Source organism: Podarcis pityusensis (genome assembly GCF_964106645.2).
Source record: "Podarcis pityusensis genome assembly, chromosome: 6".
Lineage (NCBI taxonomy): Eukaryota > Metazoa > Chordata > Lepidosauria > Squamata > Lacertidae > Podarcis > Podarcis pityusensis.
The window spans coordinates 5,631,576-5,654,961 of NC_138030.1; the positions used below are offsets into that span (position 1 = coordinate 5,631,576).

A 23,386-nucleotide genomic window follows, 5' to 3' on the forward strand; every position below is an offset into this window, starting at 1 on the left:
CAGTCATTTGTTTAAAACCAAATGTCAGCGCAAAACACTAGAAAATTCAGTTGCCGATATAAAATACGTACCACATGGGACCAATCGAGAAACATTTGCTTAAGGTGTGTTTTCACCCTGGTGTAATGCAGTGCTAGCACTGTGCAAGTGCCGCAGGCCCTGTAGTCGCAAAGAGCGCGTTGATTGTTTGAACTGGCCCAAAATCAAAAATAAGAACCGCTCTTTTATCAGAAGGGGATTTCCCAAGGAATCTTTCCCCCTTGGAACTTTATAGAGTGCTGCAAAGTGTAAGGACCTGCGGCTTGCATCCAACTAAATTGTACTCAAGAGCTGAGCCACTGAAATGAGTGTATTTAAGTTACCGTATTTTTCGCTCTATAGGACGCACCTGACCCTAGGACGCACCTTGTTTTAGAGGGAGAGAACAAGAAAAAAAAATTCTCTCCCTCTGTGCAGCGCCCCTTCAGCGAAGCGGCAGGAGAAACGGAGCCCCTTCCATTTCTCCTCCCGCTTCACTGAAGGGGCGCTGCGCAGAGAGGGAAAGCTGCACAGCGCCTCTGCAGCGAAGCGAAGCCAGGAGAGCAAGAGGGGTTGGTGCGCACCGACCCCTCTCGCTCGCCAGGCTTCAGCGAAAGCAACGCGAATCCTCCAGAGCGCGGCGGGAGCGCTCCCTCTGCGCTTCGGAGGCTTTGCGTTGCTATCGCTGAAGTCATGGAGCCTGCATTCGCCCCATAAGACGCACACACATTTCCCCTTAATTTTTGGAGGGGAAAAAGTGCGTCTTATAGAGAGAAAAATACGGTACTTCATTCATTCCAGTTGGTCTGAGAGTGCTTAGCATTGATTACCACCCTATGCCTTCCACTGTGGGCCCCTCCCTACTGATGGGGATTTTTTGTGTAGTGCATGGGAGGGTTGTGAGTGCATTCGGCAACATGTCGCTTATAATGGACTGTCCACAAATCATTCCGCTTTGCTACTTGTTCTGTGATGCTTGCCCCAAAGTTATTGCATTATTGCCATCTGGAAGGGCACAATGAACATGTGCCAACCCCTCGCCCCACGAAACATTTGTTTATTTATTCTATTCATATACTGCCCTTTAACAAAAGGTTTATTATTATTATTATTTGGTTTATTTCCACCTATATACAGCCTGAGCCTGTGATGGAGGGGTTCACAGCATTAACACCCCAAAAAGGGTGTTGCTTTCCCCCATAGATGCAGCCTTGTGCAGTCGTACCTTGGTTCTCAAACGCCTTGTGACTTGAATGTTTTGGCTCCTGAACGCTGCAAACCCGGCAGTGAGTGTTCCGGTTTGCAAACATTTTTTGGAAGCCAAATGCCCGACGCGGCTGATGCGGCTTCCGATTGAGTGCAGGAAGCTCCTGCAGCCAATCGGAAGCCGCGCCTTGGTTTCCAAACGTTTTTGGAAGTCGAACGGACTTCCGGAACGGATTTCGTTCGAGAACCAAGGTACGACTATATTCAAGAGAGCCAGTGTGGTGTAGTGGTTAAGAGCAGTAGACTTGTAATCTGGGGAACTGGGTTCACTTCCTTGCTCCTCCACATGCAGCTGCTGGGTGACCTTGGGCAAATCACACTTTTCTGAAGTCTCTCAGCCCCACTCACCTCACAGAGTGTTTGTTGTGGGGGAGGAAGGGAAAGGAGAATGTTAGCCGCTTTGAGACTCCTTCGGGTAATAATAAAGCGGCATATCAAATCCAAACTCTTCTTCTACTCTTCTTCTTCAAACAGAAATCAGGCAGAGATATCTCTCTAGCTTCTCAGCCTGCTGGTTTTCCACTCCTAGCATCTAGCTGGCATCACTCCACTCTGGCCTGTGTCTGTCTAACTACCAGCCATTTGAGGGAGGGGTGCCTACCCATTTCCCATCTGGCACAGATCCACTACCTTTGTTTCCTTAATGGCCCATTCACTAAGTATCACCTCACCAGGAATTTGAATCCTTGCTTCTATTTTAACACTTGCTGGATCCAGGGGTTAGAAGGGTCCCAGCATACAGCCCACTTCCCCCACAAAAAAACTCATAACTATATATATGTTGTCAATTGCAGTTTTAAAATTTTCAGGTAATTCAGGCATGATGTCCCTCTCAGGCAATGGGGAGGGTTGAGAAAGTGAAAGATAAATGAGCTGGAGTTTACAAGGGACCAAATTTACATTTTTGTATTTGGACCGATCCTTAAATTCATCTCTAATCATTCTGGAACAATAATAAGCCACTACATTGGCTCCCAGTATGTTTCTGAGCACAATTCAAAGTGTTGGTGTTGACCTTTAAAGCCCTAAACGGCCTCGGCCCAGTATACCTGAAGAAGCATCTCCACCTCCATCCGACACTGAGGTCCAGTGCTGAGGGCCTTCTGGCGGTTCCCTCGCTGCAAGAAGCCGAGTTACAGGGAACCAGGCAGAGGGCCTTCTTGGTGGTGGCACCCGCCCTGTGGAACGCCCTCCCACCAGATGTCAAAGAGATAAACAACTACCTGACATTTAGAAGACATCTGAAGGCAGCCCTGTTCAGGGAAATTTTTAATGTGTGACATTTTATTTTTTTTAAAAAATAATATTTATTCCAAATTTAGAATCACAGAAACAAAGAAAAACCATACAGAGTAACAGCGCAAAAAATAAACAAGTAAAAAGAACAATGAGATAGAATAAAAAAGAAAACTTAACAAAAAATATAAAAATGTATTAAGTTAATAATAGAACAAAAACAGATTAAACCTTTACATATCCTTTTCCCTTTACTTATTTCCAGTGACCTCCTCACACCTCCCAATTTTGTATTCTTGTTCAGATCGTATTTCCAGCAAATCCCTCTAATCTTATTTTCATTTACGTATTTTAAAATTGAAATGCTATAATTAAACCTCCTCTATTTCATCCAATTCATCAACTCATTTTTGCTTAGACCATTATATCATATCTACCAAAACGCCCTAATATTTCTTTTTCCAACCTCCTTCTAACATTCTTTTATATTGGAATACTTTTGAAGATATATTCTGAATTTTTTCCAGTCTTCTTCCATCGACCCTTCTCCCTGGTCTCGAATTCTGCCAGTCATCTCAGCCACTTCCATATAGTCCATCACTTTCATCTGCCATTCTTCTCGGGTGGGCAGTTCTTGTGTCTTCCAGTACTTCCCGATGAGTATTCTTGCTGCTGTTGTAGCATACATAAAGAAAGTTCTATCCTCCCTTCGCACCAATTGGCCGACCATGCCCAGAAGAAAGGCCTCTGGTTTCTTCAGAAAGGTATACTTAAATACCTTTTTCAGTTCATTATATATCATTTCCCAGAAAGCCTTAATCCTTGGGCATGTCCACCAAAGGTGAAAAAATATAATATATTTTTATGTCCAAAATCTTGTGCCCATTTAATCATAACAGACTTAACCGTTTCATCCTGTGTATTCCATTTCAACAGCAAGTTATACATTCTTGATAAATTCTTGGTTTTAGGGTCTAACAATTCTGTTTCCAATTTTGATTTTTCCTCCTGGAAACCAATCTTTTTATCTAAATTATAAGCCTCCCTTATTAATGTGTGACATTTTAATATTTTTTTTATCTTTGTTAGAAGCTCCCCAGAGTGGCTGGGGAAACCCAACCAGATGGGTGGGGTACTATTATTATTATTATTATTATTATTATTATTATTATTATTATTATATTATTATTATTATTATTATTATTATTATTATTATTATTATGTTATTCAGCGTTGCCTTTATTCTGACTGAGGCCATGTTGAGCTTCATAAAAGGTGACTAAATTGTCCCAGTGAGTCTTCAAAAACACAGCTATTGAAATACATCACAACTTCGGCTCAGAATGAAAGTCATCGCAGAAACCTCCAGAGAGGCTGCCAGGAAGCAGGCAAGTTACGTGGGCTGCTCAAGAAGGACTGGTGATATTTTTACAAGAAACCAAAGGCCAGAAGCCAAGAGCAAAACGCAAGACATTTAATCGTGTGAAGGCAGGTGTCGGGCATCTCTCAGGAGAACGGAAGGAGCTGGAAATTAGAACAGTCGCAATCCCCTAGTTATCCAAATCTGTCTGGACGTAGCCTGAGGAAGGAATCTAAGCACTGCAAAGCAAACAAATGTCTTGGGGGAAATGTCAGGATTTGGCATCTTCTCACCCAAATGCTTCACAGTAAACTAGTCTTGAGAGTCCCATGGACTGCAAGAAGATCAAACCTATCCATTCTAGAGGAAATCAGCCCTGAGTGCTCATTGGAAGGACAGATCCTGAAGCTGAGGCTCCAATACTTTGGCCACCTCATGAGAAGAGAAGACTCCCTGGAAAAGACCCTGATGTGGGGAAAGATGGAGGGCACAAGGAGAAGGGGGCGACAGAGGACGAGATGGTGGGATTCTCGAAGCTACCAGCATGAGTTTGACCAAACTGTGGGAGGCAGTAGAAGACAGGAGTGCCTGGCGTGCTCTGGTCCATGGGGTCACAAAGAGTTGGATACAACTAAATGACTAAACAACAACAACAAAAACTAGTCTTTGCCAACCTGGGGCCATCTAGATGTGCAGGACTACATCTCCCATCTGCCCCAGCCAGCATGGGCTGATGGGAGTTGTAGTCCAAGATATCAGGATGCTTCTGGCTTGGAGAAAGCCGCAGTAGATAGAGCCACGCCTTCAAGCTCAAGAGTTTGTTTTCGTTGACCGATGCTAAGATTTCTAACCTGCTTTCCCCCTCCAGCGGAGGCCAACGAAAACCTCACCTAAAATGATTAATTATTATAATCATACCAGTGCCACAGAAATCACAGAGCAAATAGCATGACACACACCTAAAGCAGTGTAAGAAGAACTCAAGGAGCCAGCTAACAAATAACAACAATGCACACAGCAACAGTGTTAAACACCTGCAGGCAGAGGAGAAATGCTAATTGCTTCGGCTAATAGCTAATTGCTCTCTGGGGAGGGATCGCAGCTCAGTTCTGCAGAGTAGGCACTTTGCAAGCGGACCATCCCAGGTCCAACTTAGGACATCTCTTGTTAAAAGGATCAGATGGCGAGGAAAAGATGCCCGAGACCCTAGCCCAGTGGGTTCCCAAATTTTGGAGACCCACTGCCCCCTTATTTCCACAAACTCGTCCCCAGCGCCGGTGGCCCTACCCTATAAAAAGCGTTATTCAGAATAGCGGTTCGCACAACCAACTAAGGGAGGTAACAGCACAATAACATTCAAAAGCAATAATGATGAATTGCACATTCGTTCAAAATCCCGTTATAGCTATTTGGCCAAATTAATACAACAAAGTGGATGGACTCGATACCAGATTTTCAAAGACTGATGGTCATTTATACCTCTAGAGGCAGCCCCCTGTAAGCCCACCACCCACCTTAGGAACCGAATGGATACCCCAAATAGTTACTGCGAGCCAGAGTAGAGAACACTGGCCTAGATCAGGGGTGGGGGACCTTCTTCAGCCTGGGGGTTGCATTCCCTTTTAGGCAAGTTTTTTGGGGGTGGGCACATGCCAGATGCTTTGAGCGGGGTCAAAGCCAAAGTGAGCAGAGCAAGATACATTTTACCTTGTACAGTAGGCTAGTTTCTACACAGAGAGACACTTTCTGTTCTCCACCCAATGGATCCAAAGGCTCCATTGTCAGGAACATGGGTAGTGCTGTGGTCTAAACCACCAAGCCTCTTGGGCTTTCTGAAGTGTTGGAAAAGCCTGATCTGGTCCTGAATGGTGTAACTGTGCCCCTGAAGGACCAGGTGCGCAGCCTGGGAGTCATTTTGGACTCACAGCTGTCCATGGAGGTGCAGGTTAATTCTGTGTCCAGGGCAGCTGTTTATCAGCTCCATCTGGTACGCAGGATGAGACCCTATCTGCCAGCAGACTGTCTCACCAGAGTGGTGCATGCTCTGGTTATCTCCCGCTTGGATTACTGCAATGCGCTCTACGTGGGGCTACCTTTGAAGGTAACAACTAATCCAGAATGCGGCAGCCAGACTGGTGACTGGGAGCGGCCGTTGAGACCACATAACACCGATCTTACAAGACCTACATTGGCTCCCAGTACGTTTCCGAGCACAATTCATAGTGTTGGTGCTGACCTTTAAAGCCCTAAATGGCCTCGGTCTAATATACCTGAAGGAGCGTCTCCACCTCCATCGTTCTGCCCGGACACTGAGGTCCAGTGCTGAGGGCCTTCTGGCGGTTTCCTCCCTGCGAGAAGCCAAGTTACAGGGAACCAGGCACTTGGTAGCGGCACCCGCCCTGTGGAATGCCCTCCCATCAGATGTCAAGGAAATAAACAACTATCTGACTTTTAGAAGACATCTGAAGCCAGCCTGTTTAGGGAAGCTTTTAATGTTTGATGCATTACTGTATTTTAATATTGTGTTGGAAGCCGCCCAGAGTGGCTGGGGAAACCCAGCCAGATGGGCGGGGTATAATAATAATAATCATCATCATCATCATCTCCCCCTGAAATGTACCCTCAGCGCAGCATGTTGTAAGGGTTGGACTAGATCATTCTTACGATCCCTTTCCAACCCTACAATTCTGTGCTTCATAAGCAAGCCATTTAGTTGAAGCCTTAAAGGCAAAGCATTTTTTATGCTGACAGCAGAATTGTTTAAACTCGGCTGCTTTCCAAGTTCCCTGGATTGATTCCAGGCAATGTGATAACCATAGGTCAGCAATCATTCTTTTCAATATCATTACCTCTAAGCACTTCCCCACTGGGTTTTTCCTCATGCTTTCCTCTTAATGGAATAATGATAATGATGATGAATTTGCACGTGCACAGTTTGGATTAGTACCCCGCTATGTTTGCACCCAGTCCCACAACAGCTGCAGGGTCAGAAGGAGGATAAGGGCCACTTCTGAGCTGGCAATCCCTGTGTAGAACAGAGAGGTGGTGCATTGGGTTCCTGGTCCATCTCTCCATTGTGTATCAGCAGGGCTGGGGCGCTGGCATCTCAGTACGAGAACACTACTGTCCATTGCAGAGGGTTTGGAGGCACCTCCCCATTTAGGGCATAATATCCTGTGCAAGAGGGACGTGGGTGGCGCTGTGGGTTAAACAACAGAGGTTCGAATCTCCGCGACGGGGTGAGCTCCCGTTGCTCGGTCCCTGCTCCTGCCAACCTAGCAGTTCGAAAGCACGTCAAAGTGCAAGTAGATAAATAGGTACCGCTCCGGCGGGAAGGGAAACAGCGTTTCCGTGCGCTGCTCTGGTTCACCAGAAGCGGCTTAGTCATGCTGGCCACATGACCCGGAAGCTGTATGCCGGCTCCCTCGGCCAATAAAGCGAGATGAGCGCCGCAACCCCAGAGTCATTCACAACTGGACCTAATGGTCAGGGGTCTCTTTACCTTAAACCAAATATCATAAAGACACCACATTCTCTGATGTGCGCTAGGTAAGCGCCCATCATCCTGCAATAATACACACACACACACACACACACACACACACACACACACACACACTGGTTTGGGAGGTGTCCCTGCCTCCAAAACATCTCTTCTGTGTGTTTCAGTCTCGAGGAACGACTTTGGGCTCTGCGGGGAGGTTTCGCTGCCCGTCTTGCCGCCATGAAGTGGTCCTCGACAGACATGGCATCTACGGACTGCAAAGGAACCTTCTGGTTGAAAACATCATTGATATTTATAAGCAAGCATCAGCCCGGGGACCAGAGAGGTATGTGAGACCCAACAGTCATTGTGTATGTTTGTGGGTGCGTGTGGGTGGGTGCGTCTTGCATACCCCAAAATGTGGGCAAATGTGGACTTGTAAAAGGATAAAAGAGTATTGGGAAATGATCTATAATGAATTGAAAAAAGTGTTTAAAAGTACTTTACCAAAAAAAACCAAGAGTCTTTTCTGTTGGGGATAATTTAAACTGAAATTCCCAGGTGTCAAAAACGATTATTTATGTATGCTGCAACTGCGGTCCATGTTTCATTAGCCCAAAAATGGAAAAAGAGTGAAGTCCCAACAAAAGAAGAATAGCAACTTAAGTTGACAAAATATGCACAACTCGCAGACTTAACATATAGAATAAGAGAACAAGAAGAACATACGTTTAGAGAAGATTGGAAAAGGTTTATTGAATGTATGGGAAATAATTGTGTACTGCTGAAAACGTTGGCAGAATGAAGATAAATTAAACAAGTATAAACAAGTTTTGATGGATGTAACAATGGGATGCTGATTGGTATGGGTTTTATAAAATATGCAGGAATTTAGGGTATGTAAAATGAACCATGGAAAGAGAAGAAGGGAAATCATTGATATGTTAAGGATTTAAAATGAGTGTTTTAAATTGTAAAACAGAAAATTTAACTATATATAGTGGGCAAATGTTTCATTCCCCCCCCCCCCCGATATTTCATAGATTCATATAATTGTAAGGTTTGGAAAGGATCTTTTAGTCCTACCCCCTGCAACGCAGGAATCTCAACTAAAGCATTCATGATGGATGGCTATCCATCCTCTGTTTAAAACCCCCCAAGGAAGGACAGTTCACAACCTTCCGAGTCAGTTTGTTCCACTGTCGAACACCTCTTACCATTGGAAAGTTCTTGCTAATGTTTCATCGGAGTCGCCTATTTTGTAATTTGAACCTGTGATGGGACGAAGAGCTGCTTGTGCGTAAAATCCAAGTCCCTCAGAGTTTGGTCAAGTTTGCAAACCTCTGTCTGTAACGGAGCCCCTTAAACATGGCTCTGTCAGTCGCTTGCAGATTCCGACAGTGGTTGCTTTCGGAATCGCTTCCAACATAAAAGCTCCTTAACGGAAACACGTCTTCTGGACTCTCTGCGTGACAGTTTCCGGCGAGGAGTGGGTGTCCCTACAGGAGGTCCTGAAACCTCCCCACTGTTTTCGCTGGAAGTGTCTCGGAGCCATCCCTCCTGCTCACTTTCCCTCAGCTCAGCTCTTCTCCCCCTACTGGTTCCCTCTTCAGCTGCTGAGTCTCTCCCAACCTGTGTGAGCCCTTCCACCTCCCTTCCTTCCGATGGCAGTTCCCTGACAGAACCCATCAGTTTGAGCAGCAGAGACAGCCTTTGAGATATTTGAAGGCGGCAACATAATTTTTTTGAAATGATTGAATTGGCAAAAATGACGGCAACAGTTAGAATGCAATCTAATCAAAATCTCAAACAGGAATGGAAAAGTGTAGAGGAATACATGACCAAAAGATGCTCCAGCAAGAATTTATTGATATGTAATAGACTGATTTCACAAAGTTAAGCTAAGCAGATATATAAGACTGAATGTCTAATTATTAAGGTACAAAATTACAATCTCAATAATAAAGTTGCAAAATAATAAGAAGGAAGACACAGGGCAAGAAATAAGAAATGGATAAATGTTGGTACATAATGAAATGTGAAAATGTGAATTTACGAATATAATGTATATATGTATCATTATTTAAAGATTTCATATATGTATTGCAACATTAAAAATAAATAAATAAATAAATAAATAAATAAATAAATAAATACATACATAAATGGGGAAAATAAAAAAATAAAAAAGAGATATTTGAAGATGGTTCTCATATCACCCCTCAGTCTTCTCTTACCCAAACTAAACACATCCAGCTCTTTCAACCACCCGGCACTTATTATCCGTTGACTTCCCATCCACCTTCCCATGCTGTTATTTCCTTATAAAGCTGCTATATTACTTAAATTTTACCCATTATATACGTTAATTATAAATGATTCTCATTTGCTGCTATTCTTCAAATCCTGCATACATTTTAAACTCCTGCATAATGTTTTTTTTAAAAAAAGATCAGGGTCGTGAAATGTTTCAGCTGGCCACTAGAGGTCTCTGTATGCCACAGAAAAAGAGATTTTAATCAACATTTCAGACCCCTCTCCCCCTCCCTTCACGTAGCTGGTGAATTTTGCTATAGGAGGGAAGTAAAAGGATGCCCAGGTGACCAAGGGCAGCCTTGTAGCAGGATGAGACCAAAGGCCTATCAGATGGAGCATCGTTTGTTGCTCACAGTGGACAACCAGACAGCCCAATGGGAAATCCACAAGCAAGATAGGAGGGCAATGGGCCACTTTTGCTGCTGGCCCAGCAACTGGTAATTCAGAGGCATGCTGCCTCTGACCATGGACAGAGAGCATATAGCTGTGGTGAGACTAGTAGCCACAAAGAGGGCTTTTAAATCCCCTTTAAAGCCACCGCAGTTGAGAGCAGTCAGTTTCCTGCCATTTGAATAAGAGATCCTTTCATTTTTGCTGGTTCCGAATCTCCAGCCACCCAGAAAGGAGACTGAGGGTGTTGAAGGGGGCAGAAATTGAGCCCCACCCCCCACCCAAACTGAAATGGAAAGAGTTCAATTTACACTCGAGTAGGACCCTGGCAGAGACACATGCCCGACTGGCATGTTCTCTCGCTCCTGGTCGATCGTTCGGGAACTTCATAAGCTTTCTTCAGCCCGAACATCACAGCGACTGATGCCAACTGACACCGGCACACTTAGGGATCCACAGAGTTTGTACAACTTGCATGACAGACCTCAGCAACTCAGCATTTTGGCTAATCTACTTTATTTACTGGGACGTGGGTGGTGCTGTGGGTTAAACCACAGAGCCTAGGGCTTGCCGATCAGAAGGTCGGCGGTTCGAATCCCCGCAACGGGGTGAGCTCCCGTTGCTCAGTCCCTGCTCCTGCCAACCTAGCACATCAAAGTGCAAGTAGATAAATAGGTACCGCTCTGGCGGGAAGGTGAACGGTGTTTCCGTGCGCTGCTCTGGTTCACCAGAAGCGGCTTAGTCATGCTGGCCACATGACCCGGAAGCTGTACGCCGGCTCCCTCGGCCAGTAAAGTGAGATGAGCGCCGCAACCCCAGAGTCGTCCGCGACTGGACCTAATGGTCAGGAGTCCCTTTGCCTTGCTTTATTTACATATAAACACACACAGAGCACTGCAACATGGCTCCCTCTCTCTCTAGCATCAGGCAGCAAAGAGAAAAAGAACAAAGGACAATAGTCCCACTTCACGGAATACGGTAACACAAACATCCTGTCTCCGTCACTTCCCACTCTGTGGAGTCAAAACATACACCGTCATGAGATAGACAACAATCCCATGACTCCAATCATGGAGCAGGAATTCTAACAGGGGGCATAAATTGAGCCCCACCCAAACTGAAATGGAAAGAACAGGTTGTGATGGAAGCAAAATGGTGATAGCCAGGAATAGCCAGTGGGGTGACTTCCAGGTGAGTTTGAACTCCAGCTCCCATCATCCCCAGGTGTCTTGCCCAGGAGGATGGGTGTTGGAGTCCAATATCAGGTGGGCACCGTGTTGACTACCTTGGCTTAAGCCCTTTCCCCATTATAACTAGAGCTCCCGAGACTCTAAAAACGGTTCGCCTTTATAAATGCTAACTAGCCGAAGCGTCCAGGTCTGTTTTCCACTGTAGCCACAATTGTATTATTATTATTATTATTATTATTATTATTATTAATAATAATAATAATAAATTATACCCCGCCCATCTGGCTGGGTTTCCCCAGCCACTTTGGGCTACTTCCAACTGAATATTAAAAACAATACAGCATCAGACATTAAAAACTTCCCTAAACAGGGACATCTGCTGGGAGGGCGTTCCACAGGGCAGGCGCCACCACCAAGAAGGCCCTCTTCCTGGTTCACTGTAACCTCACTTTTCGCAGCGAGGGAACCACCAGAAGGCCCTTGGTGCTGGACCTCAGTGTCTGGGCAGAACGATGGGGGTGGAGACGCTTCTTCAGGTATACTGGACCGAGGCTGTTTAGGGCTTTAAAGGTCAGCACCAACACTTTGAATTGTGCTCAGAAACGTACTGGGAGCCAGTGTAGGTCTTTCAAGACCGGTGTTATATGGTCTTGGCGGCCGCTCCCAGTCACCAGTCTAGCTGCTGCATTCTGGATTAATTGCAGTTTCCGGGTCACCTTCAAAGGTAGCCCCACGTAGAGCGCATTGCAGTAGTCCAAGTGGGAGATACCGGTAACTAGAGCATGCACGACTCTGGTGAGACAGTCCGCAGGCAGGTAGGGTCTCACCCTGCGGACCAGATGGAGCTGGTAGACAGCTGCCCTGGATACAGAATTAACCTGCACCTCCATGGACATCTGTGAGTCCAAAATGACTCCCAGGCTGCGCACCTGGTCCTTCAGGGGCACAGTTACCCCATTCAGGACCAGGGAGTCCTCCACCCCCGCCTGCCCCCATCCCCCAAGAACAGCACTTCTGTCTTGTCAGGATTCAACCTCAATTGAAAGCACCCCCCCCCCCAAAAAAAAGAATCACGAGAACTGTGGTTTCCTCCTCACAAAGCTACAAATCCCAGCGCCCTTAGCAAACTGCAGTTCCTGGGATTCCTTGCTGGGGAGTGTACTTTAAATGTTTAGCGTGCAACTCTGTATCGTCTCTCCTGACTGGTGGCTATTTTCCTTGGCTTATGTTTCTTGTCTCTGTCTCTCCTTACCTTATAAGCTCATTTCCCTCTCTTGTTTCCCCCCAAGACCCCCTTTAAAAACCGAGCACCCGATTTGCGAAGAGCATGAAGAAGAAAGGATCAACATCTATTGCGTGACCTGCGGGGTCCCCACCTGCTCCCTCTGCAAGGTCTTCGGGGAGCACAAGGATTGCGAAGTGGCGCCTCTCTCTGACATCTACATGCAACAAAAGGTTGGCTTCTCTCAGATTTCCCAGGGTGCCTCCACTGTTTCCATTTCTGTTCCGTGACGTTGGCAGAAGGACCTGTCCTTTAGCTGGAGACACCACTAGGCAGTGCTGGATTTACGTATAAGCTGAACAAACTATAGCTTAGGGCTCCACTTTTTTGGGGGCCCCAAAAACAATTAAAAGGAAAAAAGCTGGATGTACATTTCCAAAATATAAGATAAAAAAACAAATAAAATAAAACCTACATACAGCAACAGTGTTTTGTGTTGCGTAGGCTCCTATGGTGTAAGTGATGGGCCCCGCCTGCTAGCCTGCTCCCTAAAAGATCACTGGTTTGCTCATTTCTATATATAGGGTGCCTACATTCTGCTATTTATCATTATTAGTGGTTTGCATCATATTTCATGTTATAGCAAGTTTCTAGAGACTAGATTACGAGTCTTTGTAAATTGTGTTTCCGAAGGAACTTTTGTTATTGACAAATGCCAGCCTGTTTGCATTATTTACCATAGTTTGTTATGCATAAAAATCATTTTAAGTTAGAGCTTAATAATTATTTCACTATTAATGTACTTCTTCTTTACTGCATTTCACTATTAATATACTTCTTAATTGTATTTCAGTTCAACAATTACTTTGATAGAATACGTATTTTGTTATGTGCAAATGGCGTGAGATACCTATTAGGTTCGTAAATTACCATATAGCATATATTCAACACACAAAAACAGCGACCATTTGTTGTTGACGAAGGGCAGCTGGACATATAAAGGGCCCCATTACCTTCAGTAGCTTAGAGCCTCATCAAACCTAAATCCAGCCCTGCTACTAGGGCACAGGTGTGGCATCCTGTACCCTGGGGAGGGGGGCACACATGCCTCATTTTATCAGACCCCCAACACCTCCCCAAACTGTCCCATTCTTCCAGCTCATCAGAGCTCCTTCCTTCCTCTCCATTTCCTCCTCCGTTCAGGAGGAGAGGGCTATTGTAAAGTGCTTTCCCTTCTTCCTACGTAGTTTCAGAACACTAAGAAGGAGCAATGTTTTATTTGAGAAAAACAAATTGATGGATTATGTATGTATGTATGTATGTATGTATGTATGGGATGCGGGTGGCGCTGTGGTCTAAACCAGTGAGCCTCTTGGGCTTGCTGATCAGAAGGTCGGTGGTTCAAATCCCCACGACAGGGTGAGCTCCTGTTGCTCGGTCCCTGCTCCTGCTAACCTAGCAGTTCAGAAGCACGTCAAAGTGCAAGTAGATAAATAGGTACCGCTCCGGCGGGAAGGTAAACGGCGTTTCCATGTGCTGCTCTGGTTTCGGTGCTCCGTTGTGCCAGAAGCGGCTTAGTCATGCTGGCACATGACCCGGAAAAACTGTCTGCAGACAAACGCCTGCTCCCTCAGGCTGTAAAGCAAGATGAGCGCCGCAACTCCAGAGTCTCCTCTGGTTCTGACTCCGAGTCCAAGCCCCAGGCCATCACACCCACTCTCTGGAATTGGAGGTGGGGAGAGGGATGCTACACTTGGTTCCTGCTTGTGGGCTTGCCTATGCGGCATCTGGCTGGGCAAGTTGAGAACAGGATGTTGGACAGGGTGGACCATTGGTCTGATCCAGGCGCAGGGCTCTTGTGATGCACAAAGACCTCCCACCAAGTGGGACCTGCTGGATCTTACAGCACAGGTGACATCGCAAACCGCCCTGAGAAATTTGGTTATTGGATGGTGCGGCCAATCAACAACCAAATGCCTTTGGGGTCTGCATGAACGAAGAGTGTCTCCTTGAAGCCATTTCCTTCTCCTTTGCGTGTTGCTGGCTCTGCAGCATTTTGTGTTTTGGGTGGCCTGAAGTGCAAGGCATGGAGAGTGATCCTGTGCTCATAAGGAGGATCCCTTCTGTATCTCACTTTGAAATGGACTCGTTTGGGTTGGATGTGGCCGTCTGAAACACTGCCTGCTTCCGGGAGCATTAGGGGAGCAGACTGAGCAGCAGGGCTGTCTTAAGCATATGCGGCGCTGGGGTGCAAAGATCTGCCTGGTGTGCTCCCCCTGGTTGCCCAGTCCCAAGCACGCAGGAGGGCAGAACCGGCTGGCCACCTCAGTGTCTTGCTGGCTCGGTTGCCCCCGAACTCACGGTGCAGAGCCGCCCGCAGCAGAAGAGCCTGCCATGGCGCTTCGACTGATGGGTGTGCTCTTCCCCGGACTCAACTCTCAGGCCCCGGACTCTCGCCCTGGTGCCCTGAGAGCCCGGCGCCCGGGTGCCCCGCACCCCTAGTGCCTATGGGCAAGACGGCCCTGCTGAGCAGTGTCATTGGCAAATCAGTCTAATTTCGGTCCTCTCCCTTCCAGGCAGAGCTGACTGGTGGGATTGGTGCCCTTGTGGCTGCGAACGACAGGATCCAAGCCTACGTTGGGGATTTGCAAGGCTCCTGCAGGAACGTCGAGGTAGGACGTGACTCCTCAACATTTCGTTCTTTTTTATTTTCGCAATCTCTCCACTTATCTGTGTCAGGTCACAGTGTTCAAAGGACCAGTGACATTTCCTTTGGTGTCTATGTCACAGTGCTCACCACATCAGAATGATTGTTGAGATCAGGGGTGGTATGGTATTTTTTAAAAAGTCAATTTCAGTGGAGATGAACGATTTTGTTTTGTTTTGTTAATTTGCTCTAAGACTTTGGTAAAAAGTTTCCCTGACAACTAAGCCAGAGGATTTGTCTGATGGAAGTGCACAAACTGGGTGTTCAGATAAGGACTCACCATTTAAGAACTTTTGCTGAGATGGTTGCATTGCGTTAAGATCTATGTCATTAAATACTGTGGGGAGGGGGAGTTAGCTTTGCAATTTCCCCTCCCTCATATCACCTTCTCAACTGACTGTAGGTAAATGCCTTTCTGTCAAAAACCAGGGAAATTAAGCAGAATAGATTCGGGGGAGAAGGTGGGTGAGATTCATATACTTTAAAAAAAAACAAAAACAATTGCTGGTGCTAATGGATTTTTTATGTATGAAAAAAAGCAAAGAACAACAAGCTTTTTTCCTGGAGGAAATCTGTCATCGTTTTAAAAGTATCTCACCTATTTCTGCAGGGAGTTTGGTTTTTTTTTAAAGTCAGTTTTGGAGAGGAGATGAATAAATATTGTTAATTTGCTAAAATGTGATAAAGGTAAAAAATATTGCCCTCATTATAGGTTTTTTTTTTGCCTTAGAGAAGCTGTGGAGCCAAATTAACAGTATAAACATTTATTAGATAGGTTGACCTCAGCCTTTACCCAATTCATAAGCAATTTTGATTTTTCCCCTGTGTATGTGTATGACTGTATACACGTGTATATATCTCTAGGTGGGACACGGGTGGCGCTGTGCTCTAAACCACTGAGCCTCTTGGGCTTGCTGATCAGAAGATCGGCGGTTCGAATCCCCGCAATGGGGTGAGCTCCCATTGCTCTGTCCCAGGTCCTGCCAACCTGGCAGTTTGAAAGCACGCCAGTAGGTGCCGCTGCAGCGGGAAGGTAAACGGCGTTTCCATGCGCTCTGATTTCCGTCACGGTGTCTTGTCGCACCAGCAGCGGTTTATTTATTTTTTTTTTTTTAAAGCAATTTATTAAATTTTACAATAAAAATAAACATGATAAACAATGTAACATTGATCTTAACATATTTTCACATTTTCTTTGGACTTCCTCACATCTCCCGCTCCCATTTTCATCGTTAAAACATTTTGTCAGCAATTTATCATCTTATTTAAATTCTTATATCCCTTCTATATTTCCTAATCTTATAATTCTCAAAAGAAGCTAAATTTCACAGTCTTACTTATTTTCTTAAAAACTTCTAAATTTAGTGGTGCTCAGTTATTTTGATCTAGCATCTTATTTAACATTCACTCAAATTGCAATACTTTTGTAAATAGTTCTTAAATTTCTTCCAGTCCTCCTCAATCCTCTCTTCTCCCAGGTCACGGATTCTGCCGGTCATTTCAGCCAGTTCCATGTAGTCTATCAGTTGTATCTGCCATTCTTCCAGTGTGGGTAGATCTTGAGTTTTCCAATGTTTTGCGAGAAGTATCCTTGCTGCTGTTGTTGCATACATAAAAAATGTCTGGTCCTTCTTTGCCACCCCTTGGCCGACAATACCCAAAAGGAAAGCCTCTGGTTTCTTAGTGAAGGTATATTTAAATACCTTTTTCAGTTCATTATAAATCATTTCCCAGAACGCCTTCACTTTAGGGCAAGTCCACCAGAGGTGGAAGAACGTTCCCTCACACTCTTTGCATTTCCAACACTTATTATCAGACAGGTGGTAAATTTTAGCAAGTTTGACTGGGGTCATATACCATCTATAAATCATTTTCATTACATTTTCTTTCAGGGCGTTACATGCAGTAAATTTCAATCCATTACTCCACAACCTCTCCCAGTCCTCAAACATGATATTATGCCCAATGTCCTGTGCCCACCTTATCATAGCCGATTTAACCGTTTCGTCTTGTGTATTCCATTTCAACAGCAAGTTATACATCCTTGAAAGTACCTTAATCTTTGGTTCTAACAATTCTGTTTCTAATTTCGATTTCTCCACCTGGAACCCTAGTTTCTTATCATTTTTAAAAACTTCTTTAATCTGAGCGTAATGTAACCAATCTCGCACTTTGTCTTTCATTTTCTCCAGACTCTGCACGCACCAGCAGCGGTTTAGTCCTGCTGGCCACACGACCTGGAAAGCTGTCTATGGACAAACGCTAGCTCCCTTGGCCTGAAAGCGAGATGAGCGCTGCACCCCAAAGTCACCTTTGAATGGACTTAACTGTCCTTTACCTTTATGTTTTTATATATCTATATATTGGAGTAGACTTGGTGAGGGAATGGGGTGTGCATAGGGAGAGGAGAAAGGGGTGAAGTTCCATTGCATATGGATTGAATGAGTTGGATACGAATATATATAGCCCAGTTTTTAGTCATCAGAGGTAAAACAGTCAGTTCCCTTCTGTTTGTACTGTCAAGGTTTCCAGTGGTTCCTGAGTGAGGCAGATAATTTTGATCGATATTCCTTTTTGTGCCCTCAGGTTCAAACATAACAACAGACCGTGGCTTGCAGTTAGGAGAATGAGGCTTCTCTTCCTGCTCCTCCTCCTCCTCCTCGAGGGGCATAAACTAAACAAGTTTCAGTTTTGAACTAGCCATGTTTTCCCTATACGTATGTTCCAACAAAGGGACGTAGGTGGCGCTGTGGGTTAAACCACAGAGCCTAGGACTTGCTGATCAGAAGGTCGGTGGTTCAAATCCCCGCGACGGGGTGAGCTCCCGTTGCTCGGTCCCAGCTCCTGCCAACCTAGCAGTTCGAAAGCACGTCAAAGTGCAAGTAGATAAATAGGTACCGCTCCGGCAGGAAGGTAAACGGTGTTTCCGTGCGCTGCTCTGGTTCGCCAGAAGCGGCTTAGTCATGCTGGCCACATGACCCGGAAGCTGTACGCCGGCTCCCTCAGCCAATAAAGCGAGATGAGCGCCGCAACCCCAGAGTCGGCCATGACTGGACCTAATGGTCAGGGGTCCCTTTACCCTTTACCTTTATGTTCCAACAAACTGGCGTTAGAACAAATTAACATTCCTTGAGTCTGGACATCCTCTGGAGCAGGGGTGTCCAAACTTTGAACATACTTGCTCTAGAGTTTCCATAACATCCTCAGAAACTGTGGTTAGTTCAAAACTGAGAGCGGGAGGTTTGGATCTCAAGCCCATAGGAAGAGGTGGGAGGGAGTGCAGAAGACGTGAACTTGTTCTCAGAACGACAAACCACCTTTTGTTAAGTCTGACACGGACCGTTTTAGTACCAAGCGACCAATTTCAGTTTAAGCTTTCTACCCCCCCCCTTTTTGAGCAGCACAACTGCAAAGCCCAGAAGCAGGCCCTGTGCGAGAAGTTTGACCGCATGTGCGCCATTTTGGAAGAGAGGCGGAAGATCATGTTGCAGAGGATCACCTACGAGCAGGAGGAAAAGATCCAGCACCTGAAATCCATCTGCAAAACATGTGGCGACCATATTGACTCTTCTTCCAAACTGGTGGACACAGCCTTGCAGTCCATGGAGGAGCCGCAGATGGCTGTATTTGTGCAGGTTAAGTAACCGAAAACCACTCTGCTTCCACACTCCATCCAACAAACAAGGCAGTAGACTCGGGTGCAATCGACACACATATAAAAAATGTTCTGAAAATGTTCTTAAATTTTCCATAAGGCTCACCGTCGCCATCTAGTGTCACATTGTATATTGCACTTAAAAAACACTTGAAACGTTTCATTTACAGCTGTACAGCTGAGTCCTTGGAGTGGGTCAGGTCTTCCTGGGATGTTTCACTTCTGACTACAAGTGTTTGAATGCTCTCCCACAAAAACAGCTCCCTGTTGAAAGAAATGTAGCATGTAAGGAGGTAACGATTTCCCTGAAAAACTGGGTTTCTATGTGCAGGAAGAGTCCCTCCCTCCCTCCCTCCCTCCCTCCCTCCTTCTCTCTCTCTCTCTCTCTCTCTCTCTCTCTCTCTCTCTGTAGGCAAGCAATCAAACAGGTCCTAGGACAAGGGTCAGCAAACTTTTTCAGCAGGGGGCCGGTCCACTGTCCCTCAGACCTTGTGGGGGGCCGGACTATATTTTGGAGAAAAAAAAATGAACGAATTCCTATGCCCCACAAAAAACCCAGAAATGCATTTTAAATAATAGCACACATTCTACTTGTGTAAAAACACCAGGCAGACCCCACAAATAACCCAGAGATGCATTTTTAACCAAAGGACACATTCTACTCATGTAAAAACATGCTGATTCCCAGACTGTCCGCAGGCTGGATTTAGAAGGTGATTGGTCCGGATCCGGCCCCCGGGCCTTAGTTTGCCATGATGTAAGGCAACCATCTCCCTGAAAAACTGGTTTTCTCTGTGCAGGAAGAGTCTCCCTTTTGGTAGGCAAGCCTTCAAACATGTCCTAGCAACATAGGAAACTGCCTTATATTGAGCCAGAACATTGGTCCATTCAGTTCAGTATTGTCTACACTCCTTGGCAGCATCTCTCCAGTGTCTGAGACAGGGGAAATTTAGGAGACGTTTTGTTAATGTGGATGGCATTTCCATGTTGCCGGGTGTATCTGGACTTTTGGATCCATTCCAGTATTAAGATTCTAATAAGTTCTGAGATGGACCTGTGAAACCCAAGGCAATGGGAACAGCTCATCAGTATTGCCCCAGATTTGGCTGCTGGAGCAGTTTTCCTTCTGCAAGTGCAATGAACCTGATTTAAAGAAACCCTGACATTGTATTTGGGACGCGGGTGGTGCTGTGGGTTAAACCACAGAGCCTAGGACTTGCCGATCAGAAGGTCGGCAGTTCGAATCCTCGCGACAGGGTGAGCTCCCGTTGCTCGGTCCCTGCTCCTGCCAACCTAGCAGTTCGAAAGCACGTCAAAGTGCAAGTAGATAAATAGGTACCACTCCTGTGGGAAGGTAAACGGCGTTTCTGTGCGCTGCTCTGCTTCGCCAGAAGCGGCTTAGTCATGCTGGCCACATGACCTGGAAGCTGTACGCCGGCTCCCTCGGCCAATAAAGCGAGATGAGCGCCGCAACCCCAGAGTCGGCCACGACTGGACCTAATGGTCAGGGGTCCCTTTACCTTTACCTAACATTGTATTTAAGTAGCCCAAGGAAGCTGAATTGGGGGACCTGTACACATTACACAAACTAAGCCCATATTTGCAAGTTTTGCATGATTTGTTGGGGTTCCCTCCTTGCAGCAAGGCGCAAACAGCTATGGAGGGGAATGAAGCCGTTCCTAGGTGACGAGTTAAAATCTTGCTCAGACCTTGGGGAAAAGCCATAGAGCAGTGGTAGAACACACCCTTTGTCCAAATGCTCTTCAATTCCCAACTCCTTTCAACGCCAGCCAGCACAGCCAATGGCTCAGAGATTACCTATTTCACTGGATTGATTTCTTTCACCGATTTCATAGCCTGCCCTCCTTCCTCCCGAAGGGAGCTCAGGGTGACTCACAAGATGTTGCGTGTGGGTGTGGGGAAGAATCTGAGAACATTTCTTAGATCTGGAATCACAACCAGCTTCTAAAGCAGCAGCAATTAATATAGATAGCCTAGTTTTCCTTTGCAAAGGGAAAAGCAAGTCTCCCTAGGCTGGAGAGGGTTTGTTGTGAGGGCGGGGGGGAGAGCCTCACAGGTCTCCCCTCTGCCTGATGTAGACAATACAGAGCTACATGGAGCAATGGTATGACTTGGGGGTGAGGCAACAGTATGAGCCTATAGCTACAAAGGTAAGGATGGGACCCTGGCTCTGTAACTGAGCTTTTCTGCAGGTAGTTACAGGAGTCCAGTCCAGCGCCAGATTTACCGTATTTTTCGTTCTATAAGATGCACCTGACCATAAGACGCGCCTAGTTTTTGGAGAATGAAAACAAGAAAAAAAAACCTCTGAATCTCAGAAGCCAGAACAGCAAGACGGATCGCTGCGCAGTGAAAGCAGCAATCCCTCTTGCTGTTCTGGCTTCTGGGATAGCTGTGCAGCCTGCATTCGCTCCATAAGACGCAAACACATTTCCCCTTACTTTTTAGGAGGGAAAAAGTGAGTCTTATAGAGCAAAAAATACGGTATATATAAGCTAAACAATTAGATTAGATTTATATATAAGCTAAACAAGGGACGCGGGTGGCGCTGTGGGTAAAACCTCAGCGCCTAGGACTTGCCGATCGCATGGTCGGCGGTTCGAATCCCCGCGGCGGGGTGAGCTCCCGTCGTTCGGTCCCAGCTCCTGCCCACCTAGCAGTTCGAAAGCACAATTAAGTGCAAGTAGATAAATAGGTACCACTTTCTAGCGGGAAGATAAATGGCGTTTCCGTGTGCTGCTCTGGTGCCGGTTCGCCGGAGCAGCTTCGTCACACTGGCCACGTGACCCGGAAGTGTCTGCGGACAGCGCTGGCTCCCGGCCTCTAGAGTGAGATGAGCGCACAACCCTAGAGTCTGTCAAGACTGGCCCGTACGGGCAGGGGTACCTTTACCTTTACTAAACAAGCTATAGCTTAGGGCCCCACTCTCTTGGGGGCCCCAATTTTTATTTATATTTTTAAAAATCATTTTTATTAAGTTTTCCATTTTAACAATCCAATCAAGTCACATTAAATATTCCAAATTATACATATACATATCAAATAATCCAAATATTCTGCCAAATTATATTTTTTTTGTTGGGACTTCCCACGCTTCAAGTTCGGGGGGGCTCTGATCATCTCACATCTCTACTGCTTTTGATAGTCATTTCTAATAGTTCCTTTAAATCTTCCTGTTGTTAACCTTCCTTCTTTCACGGCCTCTGAGTTGTTTCCACAAGCGAGTTGAAGTAAAATGATGCGTTTTTAGGGCCCACCAAAAAATTAAAGGGAAAAAAACCCTGGATGTACATTTCCAAAATACAGTGGTACCTTGGTTTACGAACTCAATCCGTTCCAGAAGTCCGTTCTTAAACCAAAGCATTCTTAAACCAAGGCATGCTTGCCCATAGCAGTGGGGGACTCAATTTACAAATGGAACACACTCAACATGTTCTGCTTCCAAGGCAAAGTTCACAAACCAAAACACCTACTTCCGGGTTTGCAGCGTTCTTAATCCAAGTTGTTCATATACCAAGCTGTTCTTAAACCAAGGTAGCACTGTATAAGATAAAAAACAAATAAAATAACACCTACATACAGCGACAGTGTTTGTGTGTTGCGTAGGCTCCTATGATATAATTAATGGGCCCTGCCTGCTAGCCTGCTCCCTATAATATCCCTGGTTTGCTCATTTCTATATATAGGGTGCCTACATTCTGCATGGACTGGTTGCACGGCAACATGTGCAAATGGCTATAGATGCCCTATCAGGTCCATAAATTACCATATAGCATATATTCAACACAGACAACAGCAACAATTTGTTGTTGACAATGTACAGCTGGACATATAAAGGGCCCCATTCCCTTCAGTATCTTAGGGCCTCATCAAACCTAAATCTGGCCCTGGTCCAGTCCCTGGAGTCTCTGGGAAAAGTTCTGTGGCTGAAAATCCAGATTGCTGGTGGTGGTCAGTGCAGACCAGGGGTTCTCAAAGGGTGGGGTACAGGCGAGGATGACGAGTGTAACAGGGAGATTCAAGGACAATGAAATAAACATTGAAACATTTCAGTGTGGTGTATACAGGCAACGGCCAATTAAGACGCGGCTGATTAATGCGCAATCATGCACGCACACTGAACCCAGAAGTGACACCCAAATGGAAAGGGCAGAACAGAACGGAACGCTTTATGTGGGCCCCAGAATGTATGTGGGGTCCAGAACGTAATCCCCTCACGAAAAGACGATTGCTTGTAGTGTAGTATAGTATCAAAACAATTTTGTTTGGATATACAGCCAGAAACAGTATCCGTGCCTCTCTTTTCAAGAGCATTCTCTTGCAGTTGTCCACGACATATTGCTGTCAATGGGGATTTTTAACTCTCTCAAATATGAAAGATCGGAAAAGAGAAAGGCTTCTTTGTATTGATGAGGAGATGAAAGTTTGTTTGTCTCAAATTAGGCCTAATATAAACTAGATTATGTGGCAAAAGCAAGCACACGCCCCTCATTGAGTGTGTACACGTACTTAAGTTACATA

General features: G+C 45.6%; 1 protein-coding gene across 2 annotated transcripts in view; it reads left to right on the plus strand.

The window, feature by feature from the left end:
- LOC308480028 (tripartite motif-containing protein 54-like) overlaps window positions 1–23,386 on the plus strand; it is a 36,353-nt gene that overhangs the window by 2,022 nt on the left and 10,945 nt on the right. For both annotated transcript variants that reach the window (XM_081011241.1, XM_081011242.1), the window contains exons 2-5: window positions 7,550–7,710; window positions 12,550–12,715; window positions 15,059–15,154; window positions 18,591–18,824. In XM_081011241.1, the coding sequence (XP_080867367.1) occupies window positions 7,550–7,710; window positions 12,550–12,715; window positions 15,059–15,154; window positions 18,591–18,824 (657 nt within the window). The remainder of the gene's footprint in view (window positions 1–7,549; window positions 7,711–12,549; window positions 12,716–15,058; window positions 15,155–18,590; window positions 18,825–23,386) is intronic.